General features: G+C 43.2%; 1 protein-coding gene across 6 annotated transcripts in view; it reads left to right on the top strand.

Moving 5' to 3' along the window:
• tbx1 (T-box transcription factor 1) overlaps positions 1–17,012 on the top strand; it is a 29,848-nt gene extending 12,836 nt beyond the window's left edge. For 2 of the 6 annotated variants that reach the window (XM_048555708.2, XM_048555710.2), the window contains 8 exons: positions 235–351; positions 1,456–1,801; positions 6,123–6,224; positions 8,860–9,031; positions 9,150–9,305; positions 11,361–11,428; positions 11,617–11,732; positions 14,698–17,012. In XM_048555708.2, coding sequence (XP_048411665.2) covers positions 318–351; positions 1,456–1,801; positions 6,123–6,224; positions 8,860–9,031; positions 9,150–9,305; positions 11,361–11,428; positions 11,617–11,732; positions 14,698–15,059 — 1,356 coding nt within the window. In that variant the 5' untranslated portion in view covers positions 235–317 and the 3' untranslated portion in view covers positions 15,060–17,012. Of the gene's footprint in view, positions 1–117; positions 352–894; positions 1,802–6,122; positions 6,225–8,859; positions 9,032–9,149; positions 9,306–11,360; positions 11,429–11,616; positions 11,733–14,697 lie in introns of those variants that run through there. The other 4 variants (XM_048555705.2, XM_048555704.2, XM_048555706.2 and 1 more) reach the window with 3 other exon arrangements.
• Positions 17,013–17,225: the final 213 nt, after the last annotated feature.

Raw genomic sequence — 17,225 nt, 5'->3', positions numbered from 1 at the left:
CCCACCCCCACCTTGATTTGGAAAAGAGAAAAGACAATAAAAAGTTTGTTTTTAATTCAGGGAGATCCGTGTCTAATCAAAAAATACACTGAAACTCGGGTCTCTCTGTTTTTAAAGGGGAGGACAGAAGCAAAGAGGGGGAGATTCGAGCGTTCTTAGAGCCATCTCCTATGGACGAGAACAGTCCTCTCTCTCCCAAGGCGAATGCTTTCAGTATTGCCTCTCTGATTACAGCGGCCCAGCAACCAGGAAACGAAGCGATTCTGCAAAGTCCTGCCCTCGGCAAACACTTCGATGCCAGTCTGACTTGCAGTAGGATGCATTTTAGCACCGTGACAAGAGACATGGAAGGTGGGTGATCAACCGGGAGCGCGCGATTTGCGGAGTGTGAGCGCTAGAAGGGCTGGTTTCGGGTGAAATTCCACACCCCAACCCCCCAACCTCTCTCTCTCTCTCCCTCTCTCTCTCTCTCTCTCTCTCTCTCTCGCGGCTCCGCAGAGCGATCGCTCTATAAATGAAGGAAGCTGCTCAATGCTAACACTAGGGGCCCCAATCCACCGCGCTGTCTGCCTCCTGCACAATCGTGTGTCAGCAACCAATGCAAATAAAAATAGGATCTGGTATGTGTCATTTCCCACCCCCAACCCTCCCCTCCCTCCACTCTACTGTTAGGTGCGTGAAATGTGTACGGAACGTTCCCTCCTCCCTTACACCAAACTTTCCCCCCCACAAAAAAAACTCGGATCCAATTTTCAGTCTGGGTGGGGAGTGGTTGGAGAGGAGGGGAGGGGCTTTTGTTTTCGGATTAATTTTGACAATCTGCCTTCTTTACTGATCGTGATTGTTTTACTATTGTTTGAGGGGGTCCCCAGTGCTAACGTGGATCCCCATTGTTTAAGTCTGTGTGTGTGTGTGCGAGAGAGAGAGAGAGAGAGAGAGAGAGACCGGAGTTTCTCTCCCTCCTCCCCCCGAACTTGGGTGTCGGAAAGTGCACTTTAAAAGAAGACGGGGCACTGTCCTGTCAATCAGGAGCATCCAGGTTCCATCGCAAGGCAGAGAGGTCCACATTACCTTGAGGTGTTTATCTAAATAACAGAGAGAGAGAGGAACCGGTTTCATAGCGATGGGAGGCCCTCCACTAAAGATAAGAGCCCTGAACAAGTTTTCCGCCGCAGTGTTATAACAGTGCGGAAACCATTACCACACAGGTCAGTCTAGGAGAGCTAGAGAGCACGGGAGAGGCAGGGAAAGCCACAGAGAAAGATCAAAGGACAAGAAACAGAGAAAGGAGGTCTGAACGAGAAAATATCTGAACCGTTTTGCTTTAATAGAAGGAGAGAGAAAATATTCCAATCCTTTTATTTCCGGAGAGAACGCCTGGAATAAATTGAACCATGATCTCGGCCATTTCCAGCCCTTGGTTAACTCAGCTCTCTCATTTCTGCGATGTTGCAGCGTTTACTGCCAACAGTATTAGCAGCCTGAATTCGTCCGGAGCGTATCACCTCGCGCCTTCTCCCGGGGAGCCGGGTCCTTACAACCACGAAAGCCATTACGAGGCGTGCCCGGGCGCTCAGCACAGCGGTTACGGTAGCAGCTTTAGCGGCGGCGGCTCTGCCCCAGCCTCAGACAGTAGTACTGACCCTTCCAACTGCTCCTCTATCACCGCGACCGGCAGCAGCAAAGCGCCGGTCAAGAAGAACCCGAAAGTAGCGAACATCACGGTGCAACTGGAAATGAAAGCCCTGTGGGACGAGTTCAACCAACTCGGCACAGAGATGATAGTCACCAAAGCAGGGAGGTAAGGAGCGGGCAACTTTTTTTAAATGAATACACGGCCGCCATATTCTCACATTTGTCTGTATGTTTTTAACACTCTCTCTATCTTACTCTCCCACAACTTCTCGTTGCGAACCTGAAGTCCTTTCTCAAGATCAAATTTTCAGGAAAAAAAATTCTCGACTCCCTTTGTTAGAAAACTTTTTTTGTCTAGCCGAACCTCTGACACTATGAACAGTGTACCGCAAAGAAAGTGTGTAACTTTCGTCTGGGCAATTCTAGTGATGTCAAAACACGTCTAGTTAAAACTCGACCCGGCTCCAATGCATTTACGTAAACTGTTTAAAACAGCGGGATGTTTAAACTTCCAGGATTTAACTCCTAGAGTCACCTCACCCAGTTCCTCTCCCCCTCCCGATTAGATTTACGGTGCGTTAGAATCCAGGGTTAGAGTTATTCCCGAAATTCGGAACTGATCGCTGCTTTTCCCTCCCTGCTCCCCAAACCCCTCTCCCTGTCTGGGTGCTGTTCGAGAGCCTCATGGTACGTACCAAAGGACCCAAATCAAACGTTACATGTCGAGACAAAAACAAAACTGCAGATGCTGGGATCCAAGGTAGACAGACAGGAGGCTGGAAGAACACAACAAGCCAGGCAGTATCTGGAGGAAGGGAGCAGTCAATGTTTGGGTATAACCCCTCTTCAGGCAATGTCGAGACTTTGCTCGCTGCAAGGCAGATGCTTTCTTAATGATACACAAAATTCGTATAAACTGCAGAATGGTTCTGAGGGGTAGGCGTGAGGAGGTTAGGGGCAAGTCGCCGACTGGAAGCGCTAAATGTGGAGATAGTGGACATGTTGCGTTACCCCGCGGTGAACTCGGGAATCCGAGGTGAGTTGAGGCGTCAGTCTCCTGGTAGCGAATCCGGTAGATTTCTGCTTTATTTTCTCTATCCTGTTCGCATCTTTCTCCTCGAGAGCGAGAGAGGATGTCGCACGAGCGAGAACTCGACCTGGGAGATTGTGAAAACAGATAAAAACGGAGCATTGTCTCCCTCTGTCTCTGACTTGCAGCTTCTATTATCGAAGCGCTTTGTGAGCGCTCGGCCTTAGTATTTCGCGATAAACTGAACAAACACAGCCCGCGAATACCCCATTCAATCCGTGGCCCACTCCCATCCCCTGGGCAGATGGAGACCTACAGGATGTGACGGCTGCACAGCCACAATACATTGAAATATTTGGACTTACAAATAAGTGAAATGGTTGAGAGTCTGCAAAAAAAAACCCTTGCAACGAACTAAAACCTATTTATTCCATGGCTGATTGCTGGGTCTTTTGTCTTCAAGCCTGGAATTGTTCATTCTTTTTCGAACTGTAAAAAAAGGTAAAGGAATCCAAAGTTTTTAATGTTTAAATTTTACAAAAGCCAAACACGTTAAAATTAGACTGAAACTCTGAACAGAGAGATAAATTCTGTCTCCCCCACCCCCACCACCAAATACACGAACGTCCTCACACCAGCCCTCAACACCATTCTGCAGTTTATATACATTACTAATATTTTGTGTTATTAAGAAAGTATCTGATTTGTCAGTCTATATTGCAGAATGAAAAAGAAAACAAATGTTACACAAAATTTCTAACTGCGATAATCTGACACTTCCCAAAACAAAATCTATTTCACCTCAGCCTGAGTTCGGCAAAACGAAATAGCTTAAGATCTCAATTTGATCGGCCATGTTTCTTCTATAAAACGCTTTTCTGGTGTTTTGTGAAGTGGAAACAATGTGTTTAAAACTTGATGGAATGGGATCAATGCCAAGCAAGTATTTAAAAAAAACAAATTACCAAAATATGCTGTAGACCTCTATGACTCTGAATGTTTAGTTTTACAAAAAAAAGTAACATTTAGACAGCGCCTGATTTCAACAGCGAGATTACTTGCTTTGCTTCCCGTACGTTCAGGGGCAGTGTGCAATGTTTTTCTAGCTGCAGTCCTGTTCGATAGCAAATGGCGGTAGCGCGGGGGTGGGGGTGAGCAACATTGATATTGGAACAAGTACCCAGGGTCTATTGTGTTCAAATTCTGCAGAAGCCTAAGGTTGTAATTTTTTTTTAAATATCACTTAAGTTGATGTGCTGATGTAGCTTGTTCCCTTCATTCCTTCGGTATAATTTTAGTAACTGTGTTCGTACGTGTTACGTTAGTTTGTCTTTCGTTGCTCTTTTGCTTATGTTTGCAACAACCGTCATCAAAATGATGGTACCCACTCAAAAGATTCTGACTCGATTTTCTCCCCCTCTCTATGCATTCGCCTGTACTAATATCTTGGCATAAAATCAATCTAATCCGTTTAATCACTGCCAAATATACTAGTAGATTTTTGGACAGACCAGATTATTTTTAATTTAAAAAATGACTGGAGTCTGCGAGAAAGCATGTTAAACTGGAAACTATTGTCCACGAGCAAGAAAGATAAGAGACACCCTGACTTGATAGTTTCCAAAAATGGGAGTCAAAATTCAAAGCAGTGTTCATACATCGCACCTAACTAAAATGCCATGTTTTAGTGAACGATTTTAGTCAGTTCAGCTCGGAGAGGCCGCGCAAAATGCAAGAGAACGTCGCTCAGACACAATATGGTTTCAAAAAAAAACCCTCACGTCAGGGGAATGGTTTCAACATGGCATCAAGTGGCTACGACAGGATAATGTAACCTTCAACACAATGCCTTAAGACATGTCCTTCCTTGTAAGTTTTGCCGGCAACGGCAAACATTCCTTCCCTATCAGAATGGCGGGGTGCGACGGCTAACAACCAGGCCATTCGGCCACGGGTTGTGCACACCAATCCAATCCCACTCTCCTGGTCGCTACCACACTCCCCACTCCCAATTTGATATTAACAGCAACTTTTATGACGAAGCGAAATTCGTTTTCTTCAATTAAACTGGAGAATAAAACCTGTAAACCTGCAGAGTAAAATTCTAGATCCCCAAACACTTCTCTCAAGATTTCACTCGGACGAGGCTGACTGTGGTTTGAAATTGCACCGTTTCAGTAATGTTGTCGAGCAGGCATTTTCTGACCAAAGAATAAACACTTTTTTAAAAGATTCGCTTATTCTAAATCCATGTTTTAATTAATGCAGAAATTTGAAGAAAATAATTTTAATAATTCTAGAGCTCTTGTACACAAATTTTTGACCTAAACTCTCATCACTATACGCTTCTACACATATGTGCACACATCCCTACATACACACGTACACCAACACATACCTTCACCTGTTCAGATTCAGACACGCAGCAATTCTGGAACACTTCCATTCTGCATGTGCCTACTTTAGGATTAGATGGAGTGCAATGAAATATGAAAAGTGCTGTAAAAGAAACTCGCATAAACCACAAAGTGACGCATGACAATCATTTGTGTGTTTTGTTTTCGAATGCATTTAATTTGAATCTAACGCACTGACCAAAATAGAAAATCCTTAAATAATAGCTGAACTTTAATGGGCGAATGGCCGTCTGGACGCTTGTATGTGGACAGCCAATACATAATTCAGTCAATATTATGTTGCAGTAAGCTAGGTTTCCAAACTAATTTCAATTATTCACCTGTCGTGATCCTTTTATGGAGGCGCTCGATTTGTGTTTTTATTACAAAAATATTCTTTTGTTTAGCACTTAAAATAATTGTTTATCTGATGGTCTCAAGAAATTATCTTAGTTAGGTATTCTCAAAGGCAAAGTACTGCGGATGTTGGAAATTTGGAACAAGTACAGATAATGCTGGAAACAGCAGGCTGGAAAGCATGAGAGTTAATATTTCAGTTTCAGTTTTGTTTCGGGGTATTGGCGTTTTTTTAAAAGAAAGATATTAGTAGTGGAATCATTATAAGGCTCACTAATTTTCATGGGAGGGATAAGACTGTAGGCCTGTAAGGTTTACAACCAGATAATTGGGCCCAATTAGCATGATTTTGACCTTCTATTTTGGGGTAGGTGAGGGTTAAAGGTTTTATAGGACAAGAAAAGCCGTTGCGGATCTCCCGTATTTGGGCTGAAACATGTATTTATTAAATGCATAACTAAAGTTTCTCCAAGTCGGAATTGAATGCGTAAAAGTTCATTTATTCCCGAACACCCTGCACAATGAATTATATTTTTAAGGTCGACCTCAGAATGGCATGAGGGAGACAGAAGCTCGTTTTTGTAACCTGCAGAATGAGAGTTAGAAGCAGCCCGCGAGAGTAATCCATCCGTTAAGGCTCCTCGCTAATTAATGGCAGTGCGTCGCTGTTCAATCGCCTCACTCATTTCTCCTCCCATCCTCAGGAGAATGTTCCCGACTTTTCAAGTGAAGATTTTCGGCATGGATCCGATGGCTGACTACATGTTACTCATGGATTTTGTACCCGTAGACGACAAAAGATATCGGCAAGTAAAATAAAACTGTGTCATTATTTCCTTAGCGTGAGAGATCAGTATGCCAGCTGCCGCTCGTATGGGCGCTGGGGCGGGCTCAATCAGCCATTTCTCCAAAAAAAAGCCAGAGAGATAACGTACAAAGTAACAAAACAAAGTCGACATCGCTCCCGGAAAACATACAACGCCAAATGAAAAATCACTTAATTGCTGATTTATTTTATACCTATAAATTTATAAAGCAACCACCCTTGATGAACACCAAGAATACTTTCAAACATGCAACCATTTTAATGCTAAACAGTGATTTAATTTGTTATAGCCTGGGCCCAAACCAGGTCAAGTGAGGGCTCTTCAGTATTAATTTGGAAATAAACAACAGTCTGCAAAGACCTGTTTTTAAGTTTTGGGAATTAAGTTGTTAACGAACTTTCGCTTTAACTTAGATAATAAAGTGTGGAGCATCTCAGGAGCACTGCTTGGCCTGCTGTGTTCATCCAGCTCCACGCTTTGTTTATCTCGGACTCTCCAGCGTCTGCAGTTCCCATTACCTCTAATACAATTTCCCTTTAACTTGTCTGTTTAGGTTGCTTTAATATCCCGAAGAATAGAAGGTGCAAAACTTTTGACAGTCAGTCTTTTAGCGCAGTGTTTTGTTCCACTGGTTTCTCTCTTTGCGAAGCTTTTTTTGCTGCTTCTAAATGAATGACTACTTCTCACTCGCTGTATTTTGTAAACTAAACTGAATCAAGTTGTTACATTGTGGTGGGTTTGTTGTCGTCAACATTGACACAGAAAACAAGTTTCGTTTCAATGTACAGAAATGGATGATTGGGGTGGTTTGAACGATGCATGTTATGGACCGCGTGCTGATGCCTAGACGGATGTTCGAATGTTTGGGGATGGGAGAGGGTAAGAAGCGAGATAGCTCAGTTGGCTAGATGGGTAGAGGGTTGTACATAATAAAACCGGGTTCACCCCCTGTACTGACTGTGGTAATTCACAGAGATCTTACCTCCTCACCGTACCCTCAAAGCTGCTGGGGTGGTTACCATCGAACTCTACATAACCAGTCGTTGGTCTCTCCCCCATGGAGAAAGCTACCTGTTGCCTTTAGTGGACGATGGCTCTGGACCATTTAAATGCAGGCAAAGCATACCATGCAAGAACAGCGGTAGACAGGCCTGAATTAAAGCTCAGTTGGTATTGATGCGGTGGTCAGAGACGAGAACGACTCCGGCCGCCTCATAGGAAATTTTAGAAAGTGGAAAGGCTACTTCTTGATTTATCCTGAATATTTTCCAGCGTTAAGATGAAGCTCCCCGCTATATCAATTTTCCATTAAATTATGAAAAAAGCCATCGGCCCAGACCAGGGAACTACTTACTGCAGCCAACTTTTAAAATGCAAAATTCTGGAAAGGAGGGGAAGTGACCCGAACTAACCCCTCAGGTTTCGTACTCTTAATCTCCATCCGACCGTGTTCACCAGGCGCTTTCTCGGTGGATTTTTGCAAGTCATGAAATTAAAAAGCTTTGCTGCGCGGCTGAGATGGGTTTGATTAGACTGTTCTCCCTCATTCCTTTGTAAAATAGTACAATTTTAAATAGAGGGCGCCATTCTCCCCAACTCTGTTCCCAGTTCCTGGAACAAAAATCAATACTTTATGATCTTCTAAGGCACTGAACATGACGATTAAAGCAGGACACTAGGTGAATGAAGGCGGGTTTCTTTCAAGGAACATTTTGAGCTGACACATCCAATTCTAAAATAAAGATTGCTGGCGGGGACACGTACAGATAATTCTGTCTCTGATTAAAAACAAGTTGGGGTATCTAAAAAGAAATCAGACTGGTAACCCGCGTGTTAGATTAGGAGCTAAATGCTGGAAAATGGGATTAGAATAGTGAAGGATTTTTTTTGTTGTTGAGCGGTGCGGATTCAGTGGGCCGAAGAGTCTTTTTCATGTGCTGTAGATCTCTATACATAAGCGTGCATTGTGTTCCCGAATATATGCAAGGGGAGTCAGAATCAACGCTGTGATCGCGTGTGGGTACGGCCGACGGGACACAGGCATTTCACCGAATGTTACTTTCTTTTCTTTAAAAAAAGGAGCTTTAATGTGTACTTTGTATCAGCATGATAGAATTGTAAAGTGGATTATTTATTTCAGAAATGTGGAGTAGAAAAACTCTTGATAAGTCCAGGGGACTCCGCAGCACTGTTTCTAGACTTTTTGAGACAAATGCGATTAGTTTAGGCATTTTCTAGTCAACCTGGACGGTGATGTTCCTGACCACGTCTGGAGCAGATGGGGTTTGAATGCGAGCCTCCTCGCTCAGAGGACCCCTCTTCCTTCACGCAGATTATATTAAACTCGATGCACAGATACCACTATAATATCAAGCAGGGATCAGGGAAAAGCCACAATAATTATGCTTCCTTTCTTCGCAGGCCAAGCTAACCTGCATTCCAATGAAAAACAAGGGCGGCAGAAATTCTGGTTTGTTCCTAAAATTGAAACCTGGCCCAGCCCCATACATCAAACTGATTACAATTTCCTGGCACTTTATGAATGAATTGGCCGTGTTTATTTATTTGGTGTGAATGGCAGCATTTATTTATTTATTTGTTCTCCCCTTTTCAGGTATGCTTTTCATAGTTCATCTTGGCTTGTAGCTGGTAAGGCCGACCCAGCTACGCCAGGCAGAGTGCACTATCATCCGGACTCCCCAGCCAAAGGCGCTCAGTGGATGAAGCAAATCGTCTCTTTCGACAAGCTAAAACTAACCAATAATTTATTGGACGATAACGGTCATGTAAGTAGGCTGAAGATTTACGTTCCCCCTTTTGTTTTCACAGGGTTGGGTGTCAGGCTGAGCCGTGAATTTTGAAATCGTTTCCTTTTTTGTTTGCAACCCCTCTTCCTTCACGCAGATTATATTAAACTCGATGCACAGATACCAGCCGCGGTTCCACGTCGTGTATGTCGACCCCAGGAAGGACAGTGAAAAATATGCCGAGGAAAACTTTAAAACATTTCTATTCGAGGAGACGAGATTTACAGCGGTCACGGCCTATCAAAACCATCGGGTACGTGTGTGTGTGTGCATGTGCGTGTGTGCCTGAAGATTATTAGTCATTATTGGGATCATCCTCTGCTCTCACAGTCAGACGCCGTTGCCGGGCTTGGGAGACATCCATTCATCAAAGTTGTTAATGATGGATGGCGACCCAGAAGGATTTTCTTTTAAAACCCAGAAACCATCATTAATTTCCAGCAGTTAAGGCCGCATTAAGGTGCATAGCTAACTTGAATTTGAACATTGATGAAAAGCTTGGGGTCTTTCAGTCGCGATTAGTTTTCGTGAACTGTGGACTTTCATTAAAACTAGTTTTAACTGACTCGAACCCCGGGGGGTGGGGCGGGGGGTGGGGATTGAAACAGTGGACAATCAATGAATGTATATCGATGTTTAGAACGGGTTTGTTGCAATTGGCAAGATATATTCCACGCTAACTGCGCGTGAGCAATTATAAATAAGCCGTTAACCTTAAACAAACGGAGTCCATGCGCCCTTTTGTACTTAGTTTACATGAGGAAGAGATTTGTAATTACCTTATTTGCAATTCCTAAAGGCACACAGGCGACCCATTCCCCTCAATGAGTCAAAAGAACAGAGAGGCAAATTAAATTTGTACTTCCCTTTAAATAATAACGCAGGACGCACCGAGACAGCTATAAAACATTAATCCTCAAAAGTAAGATTGAAATGCTCCGTCTCGCTTGCATTTTCCGTGCATATAAAATTGAACCACGGCTATGTGTCACTTGTGTCATGCCTGCGGATCTTTGCTCTAAATCATATTATCATCTGTTGTGCATCTCAGCTTGGCATGCATGAACCTTGATTACAGAAAGCTTGGAGCATGAAACAGATTTTTTTTCTCTAAAGAAAGAGTCAGATTTGATTTGGCAGCTCCAGGTTGCCGTTTGAGAACTGAAGTCTGTTTTGGAGAGTATCTGGGGAAAAGTGTACCTTCATTCCAGTGCATCTGTTCAACTCATTCCTGAAACTTCTGTGCGGAACTTGATAGCTGAGGGAGTTCAGCTCCAAATCCATAATGTTGCACATTTCATCCAACCCCAAAGGGCTCCGGGCCTGCAATTATGACTATAGAAAACTTCCTAAAACCCACTGGGACACAATTATCTGTGTACATCCAAGGCTCCAGCTTTATATGCTTTCCTTTCACGGCAAGCGACACAGCAAGAATTGTCAATCAAAGGCAGCGTGACATAGCTACATAGAGACACATTGGGTTGCATTCCGTTTTGTTTCGCTTTTGCCAGACTCCTGAAATATTAATCTGCAAGAACTAAGATATGAAGCGATGTCTCAATACTGTTTGAGACTGTAAATCTTTTGGTTTTTTTAAAAGAACTGAAATACCGATGTGTAAGGCTGTTGGCGTAGTCCTGATGTCTGTGAACATCTGGTCCCCGTCTGACTGCCATACCTCCTGCTTCCCATCAGTTAACCTTTCCGTCTGCAACTGTCAATAACGGATTAAGGTTTGTTTTACAGCCATTCCGGACATTTACAGGGGCACATTTTAATCACGAATTAACAACAATACAGCATTTCGCGCCTGATCATATCTGCATGTAACAACATTGTATATGCGAGAAATTACTTAATAATTTGATGTATTTGCTAGTTGTTGAATACAGCGGTATCTGTCGTTGAAATGTGACTTCTCTGTGCATTTAAATCAAAGATAACGTGCCACTGGAACCATTAAAAATGACCAATTATTAGTAATATCCATTTTATTGACTGTGACAATCAACCTGAGGCTAAACCTGCGGTGCCTGTGCATTTATCACCAATTCAAAATATCTATTTATTCATGCTGATAGTTTTTAATTTCTCCTTATGTGGAAATAATTTTTAACTTTTCAAAACTGAGTTCACTATGGCAGCACCTACATCTTCCAAGTCACAAGAAGTATTTTATTGTTTAAAGTGAAGGATACGTTTACTTTACACACGAATAAATTGTCGTTTTAAAGCTGTACATATTTACTCTTACTGTTGTCTCAAGACCTAACTGCAAATGAGTATTTATTGTTAATCCCCTCAGATAACACAACTGAAGATCGCCAGCAATCCATTTGCAAAAGGATTCAGAGACTGCGATCCTGATGATTGGTAAGTCTGTGTTTTTGACTATCTGCGCTCGATGAACTGTATTTGTCCAAGCGAATGACGATTTTTTTAACCTTTGTTTATAGCCTGTAGTTCAAAGCAATTTATTTTGCCTGCATTGTCGTCTTTTTAATGAAAACAAAACATACACACAATACCTGAGATTGATATGAATGTTCTCGAATGAACAGTTTTGTACCGTATTTTAGGCCGAGGAATCACAGGCCTGGGTCTTTACAGTTAATCGGTGCTTTCGCCAGAAACAGGAACGCAGTGTCTTCACCACAGCAGAACGGCAGTGAGAAAGGTACGTCCTTGCATTTCTCTCCCTGCGTCTTGGTAACTCCACTCAAGATCTCAAACAGCCCGTTTCCTTAATGCAAGATAACTCTGGACGCCTTTGTCAGTACTTCATATGAGACAGGTTCAAAATAACTTTATCACATGTCTTTAAGGCAAAGCAGAGGGACTCACCCAGCCGACCATTTACTTTTTGAGGGGCAGTTATGCCGGTAAATCTTATAGCCTAGTTTGCACACAGCAAGATTCCACAGTTGGATTTTTTTTCTGGTGTGCATTGTTGGTTAGGAGGTGATGACAATGTTTAATATGCATTAACTGTAAAGTTACTCCTTGAATTTGAAGACAACTTAGCTTCACCAATGAGATTGATTTGTGTGAACTTGGAGATATACTGCGCCTATACCATACAATGGATCATCTCACTGCGGATTCTAAGCATCGAAGAATGAATTTCTAGTCTCCAGCAACAAAGAAATAACTTTAGAAATTCTGATCATTCTGAATGCAAGCGTGTAGCACAAGTCAAATTAAACCCCGGCAGTGCCCGATTTTGTGGACGCTTCTGGGGCCACGCTGTAATAAGGACTTAGTATTCAACAAGAGCGAGAATACACTGGCCTGTAACTCAGCAGGTTGTGGGTTCAAGGCCCACTCCAACCATTCGTGGACGTAATCTAAGCAGCTACTTGAATGCGGAAAAAGAGAGTGCCTCAGTGTCTGAAGTACATATTTGAACTAAGATCAGTGCAAAAGCGGTTATCTGATCACTGCCCTTTAACTAAGTGTGATCGCGTTGTGTTCAAATAGGCTACCCTGTTTTCTATATTGCAACGGTGACTAACTTTCAATTTTTTTCCCTGAAAATTGCTTTGGGGTGTCATGTTATGGCATAGCAATAACTGGTATTTATATCGAACCCCTAAAACAACGAAACGTCCTAAGACGCCTCGAGGGAGCACCAGAAAACCAGTTTCCAGTCTCCAGGGAGGTATAAGGTCAGATATCCAAAAGCTTGATCCAGGAGGTAGGTTTTGAAAAGTGTCCGAAAGGAAAGACGTGAGATAGAGAGGCGGAGAGGTTCTTGATGTTAGTGCCAGAGGAACGGAAATATATTTAAATTTACCTTTCCCTGTGTGTTTTTTTAAATAATTGAACAGGGCCATTCAAGCAAATACCACATATCTTCATTTCATACCTGTAACTCTGACAACAGCCTCTTTTTTTTGTCCTTTAACTCTCTGCACCTACTTCAAAACAACATCTTATCTAATCTTAGGTTTCAAAAGAAAGACATTTTTCGCCAGAGCACGACTTGCCGGAAAATAATTGATAGCCTTCTTGTTTGCCGAAATGATCTCCAAACCCATCGGCCTCTTTTTTTTTGCAAGGAGTCTTGAGACAAGCAGACCTCAGTTACTTTAACTGAAACTGTTTTCTGTACGGCTTGTCACCGCGGGGAGAACGGTTTTCCTTTTTGCTGGCCCATCCTCTACTTGTGATGCGCAACAGAAAGGCTTGAGCCGGAGCAGAAGTGTTGCCAATGCACAGCTGCCTGCTTACTCCCAGTAGCCTTCGCTGCGTTTCTGCTGTAATTCATCTAAGAACTAGTTAGGGCCTGGATTTGGTCAGAACCTTAATCCTGCTCAACCGCCCAGCTACTGCAATAATAAAAGCACACTGTTTCCTATCTTAAATTAATTTCATTTTCGAAAAAAAAACTGCTTTAACGTTGTATCGGAGATAATAGGAACAGCAGATGCTGGAGAATCCAAGATAATAAAGTGTGAAGCTGGATGAACACAGCAGGCCAAGGAGCATCTCAGGAGCACAAAAGCTGACGTTTCGGGTCTAGGCCCGAAACGTCAGCTTTTGTGCTCCTGAGATGCTGCTTGGCCTGCTGTGTTCATCCAGCTTCACACTTTATTATCTCTGCTTTAACGTTATCGGTTAGGCTGGATAAAGTAATTTTGATCGTTTTCTTAGGTTCACCTACAATCACAGACGACAGTTTAGACTCTGAATGCATTAACAACGATGCAATGTCAATATTCATTTTGCTTTGCCTGGAATCCAGAACGTAATGTTGCATTTCCTGCATTATTTTTAGAAGGGACGATCGGAGGAGGCATTTGTACGTCTTGCCAAATAGTTCAGAACAGGGACAGGGTGGATAAACTTGCTTAAAATTTTCAGCCAGATCGGTCAAGGATTTTACAGGAAGGAAAGAGGCCCTTCGGCCCATCGTCTCCTCGCCCGTCGTCAAATATCCATCTATTCTAATCCCATTTCCTAGCATTTGGCCGTGAGTGTTACGGCGTTTCAAGCGTTTATCGAAATATTTCTTAAATGTTATAAGCATTTCCGCCTGTTGCAGGAAGTAAGTTCCAGATGCCCACCTACCCCTGGGTGAGAGCACTTTTCCCTCAAATTCCCTCTAAAGCGCCTCCTCCTTAAAGATGTGCCCCGAGGTTATTGACCCATCTACTAAAAGGGAAAGTTACTCCCCGACTACCCGGTCTATGCCCCTCAGAGCTTTGTACACCTCATTCAGATTCCACACCAGCCTCCTCCCCTCGGAGGAGAATAACGCTCGCCCATCTAGTGTTTAAATCGCACATGAACCTCTTCCGATCTTCAATTTAACCTATTAGCATAGCCCTCTATCTCTGAGTTCCCCTTTAGTCTGTTCAAAGAGTTTCTCTTTTCAATGTTGTTCGATTAATTGCTCCAACCACTTCCTGAGATGATGATTTCGCATTCTTACCGCTCTCTGGTTCAAGAAATTGCTCCTGAATTCTTTATCCGCGACTATTTAACACTTTGGATCGCCCCAACCAGAGAAAACCTAGGTGTATCCAAGCAAGCATTATGTTCATTACTTGACAATTGAAGATATCACGGGTTGATGTTACTGCAAGCCGGGATATTCGGTGTGTACGTTTATAAACTTTGGCACGTTATTTTGGTAGATGCGGACTCCAGAGGCGACTATGACCGGGATTCCAGCCGGACGGCCATGCACCCGGACCCCCATCAGCAGCAGCTCATGTCGCGGGTGCTGAGCCCGGCTCTCCCCGGCGGATTGCACCCGCTCACCCGGCCAAGCCCTCCACACGAACTGCGGCTGGAGCCTCACCCGCAGCCGCCGGACAGCCTGCACCACACCTACAAGTACCGTTCGTACCATGATGCTTACATCGGCGCCAAAGCCAGGCCTACCCCCTACCCGCTGTCTGGCATAGCGAGCCACGGCTACCATCACATGAACCCGACTGCAAACATGTACCCTGCCAGTGCAGCGCCCACTAACTACGACTATGGGCACAGATAACGTCAAAGACGAGAATGGGCTGGGTACTTGTAACTTTTTAATAAAAGGAACTACTCATGCTGCAAACCAAAGAAGATGCACAAATCAAAGGGGGAATAACCTGTCTCTTGGTTTTAATGGAACTGTTGCCACCATTTGCAGCTCAAGGGAGCTTCAAGTTGGTGAAACTCAATATTTCACTTGAAGGGTCAGTGACTGCGCGGCTGGCGTTCTGATAGCCCGCTGACCAATCGCGGTGCAGCTGGAAGGAGGGTTTCAGTCGTGATTGGTCCGAAGCCTGGGCAGCAGCAATTGCCGACTTGTGATTGGTGATATTCTTTGTAGATTGACGTGCGCTTCGCCAATCGACGGCCGCAGGCTGGTAGGTTCTGACCAATTGGGGAAAGGCGTGGGTGGGTGTTCCCAAGCAGGGCTGTCCCACGTGGTCGAATGAGGGCCACGGCGTGAGTGACTGCACTAAGGAAAATGAGTTGGAACCTCACACTGCAACTGGAGTTTTTATTATGTTGTATTTAGACGGCAGAAAAAAAAAGGGGGTTAGTTGCACTTTCAGCTTTGAGAGAAGCCATATGTTGTTTGCGACGGTGTCGATGGCGACAATTTCACAAGGGCAAATAACCACGCAGCTAAAGGCTTAACCCGTTCCTGTGTTATAAAAAGAGTGTGCTTTGAATGTATCAACGGTGCCTACCGTCATCCAGGCTACAAGAGACATTTATTTGATTGCGTGTTCCTACCGGTGGCCTCGTAGACAAATAAAGTAGACATCACATTCCCGGTGCATTAAGTATTATGTTTTTGAACGAAAGTAAGAAATCATTTCAGAACTCACCATGAATTATCGTTGATAAGTTATGCAATGCAAGTTTAAAGCTACCTACTGATCCCAGCATTTGTAATGTTTTAATTTAATATATATATATGTGTATTTCTCTCGTTTTTGTGTGCAGATTGCAACTAAATATATTTGGGAAATGGATGTGAGGATGTATTTTACATTTATTACTGTGCTCCGGTTAAAATACAGGCACCCGCCATGAGACAGTCAGCCCGATCCAGAGATTTCATTGCGTTACCTTCATGTCGGGAGTTTACATCACTCGCATTTCTTGTTCAGTCTGATGTCTAGCCAAGAATGCCCTAATTTCTGCAAAGGTTTCTGAAACTGGAAGAGAGATGCAAAAACTAATTGCTGATTAGTCGGTTGCTATTTGTGAAATGTTGAAATATATATACACACACACACACACACACACACACACACACACACACACACACACACATACACATATTCACGGATATTACCTGTTGAAATTATAGTGCCAAAGTTTGGTTACTGCTGAATTTAACGCGGAATGAAGTTGTTGATATTTATTATTCCCTGCAATGTGGATGATTCAAATGACTATATTAATAACAGAGGGGCTGCATGATAGAGTGACAGTAACCTAAGAGATGGCAACTTTAAGGGTGGGGTAGTGTAGATAAGTGTAGATACTAAACATGTAGATACTGTATATTTAGATAGTTACCGGTGCTTTTTAGTGGCTAATGATGTTTTAACGAGAAAACGATGTTTGTTGTAAAATGGCTTTCGTATTTTTTTAAATGAACCAGCGTGTTGTAATTTTCTATATAAACTGGTAAATTTAAAGGAATTCTCTCTCTCTCTTCGGAGAATAGACTGCTTTATTAATATTTTGAAAAACAAATCCCGACTGTCTTTTGTACGTCAATTGTCTTGAGAGTTTGTGAAGACCCTGTGAAAAGTTGTTCCAGGATGCAGGATTCATGGCGCTCTCTGTAAATACAATACTGCCGCTAGCAAACGCTTCCAATTTTGATGGACTCAAACAATGTGGATGAGTTTTTGAAGTGAATGCTTAGAAAATCTTGAGGCTCTTGGCACCAGCAGCTCATGGCTTAACACAGTGTCCAAAGCGTAAGGTAGCCGCAGTAATAAAGGGAGCGTCATGGCAATCGATCTTGCATTTTTTTTTCTCTTTCTTTCCATTTGTACGTTTATACGTTTCTTACAACGACAAAGGCATCAAACACTGAGGACTTCCCTACCTCCCTTTGTCTCGCTCCCTTCGCTTCACTCACCGCCTATGTTAGGTACCGTTATCTTTTTGCCAGGACACATCCGCTTTGAACACTGGGGTT

Source organism: Stegostoma tigrinum, chromosome 26 (genome assembly GCF_030684315.1).
Source record: "Stegostoma tigrinum isolate sSteTig4 chromosome 26, sSteTig4.hap1, whole genome shotgun sequence".
NCBI lineage: Eukaryota > Metazoa > Chordata > Chondrichthyes > Orectolobiformes > Stegostomatidae > Stegostoma > Stegostoma tigrinum.
This window is presented reverse-complemented; position numbering and strand designations above follow the sequence as displayed.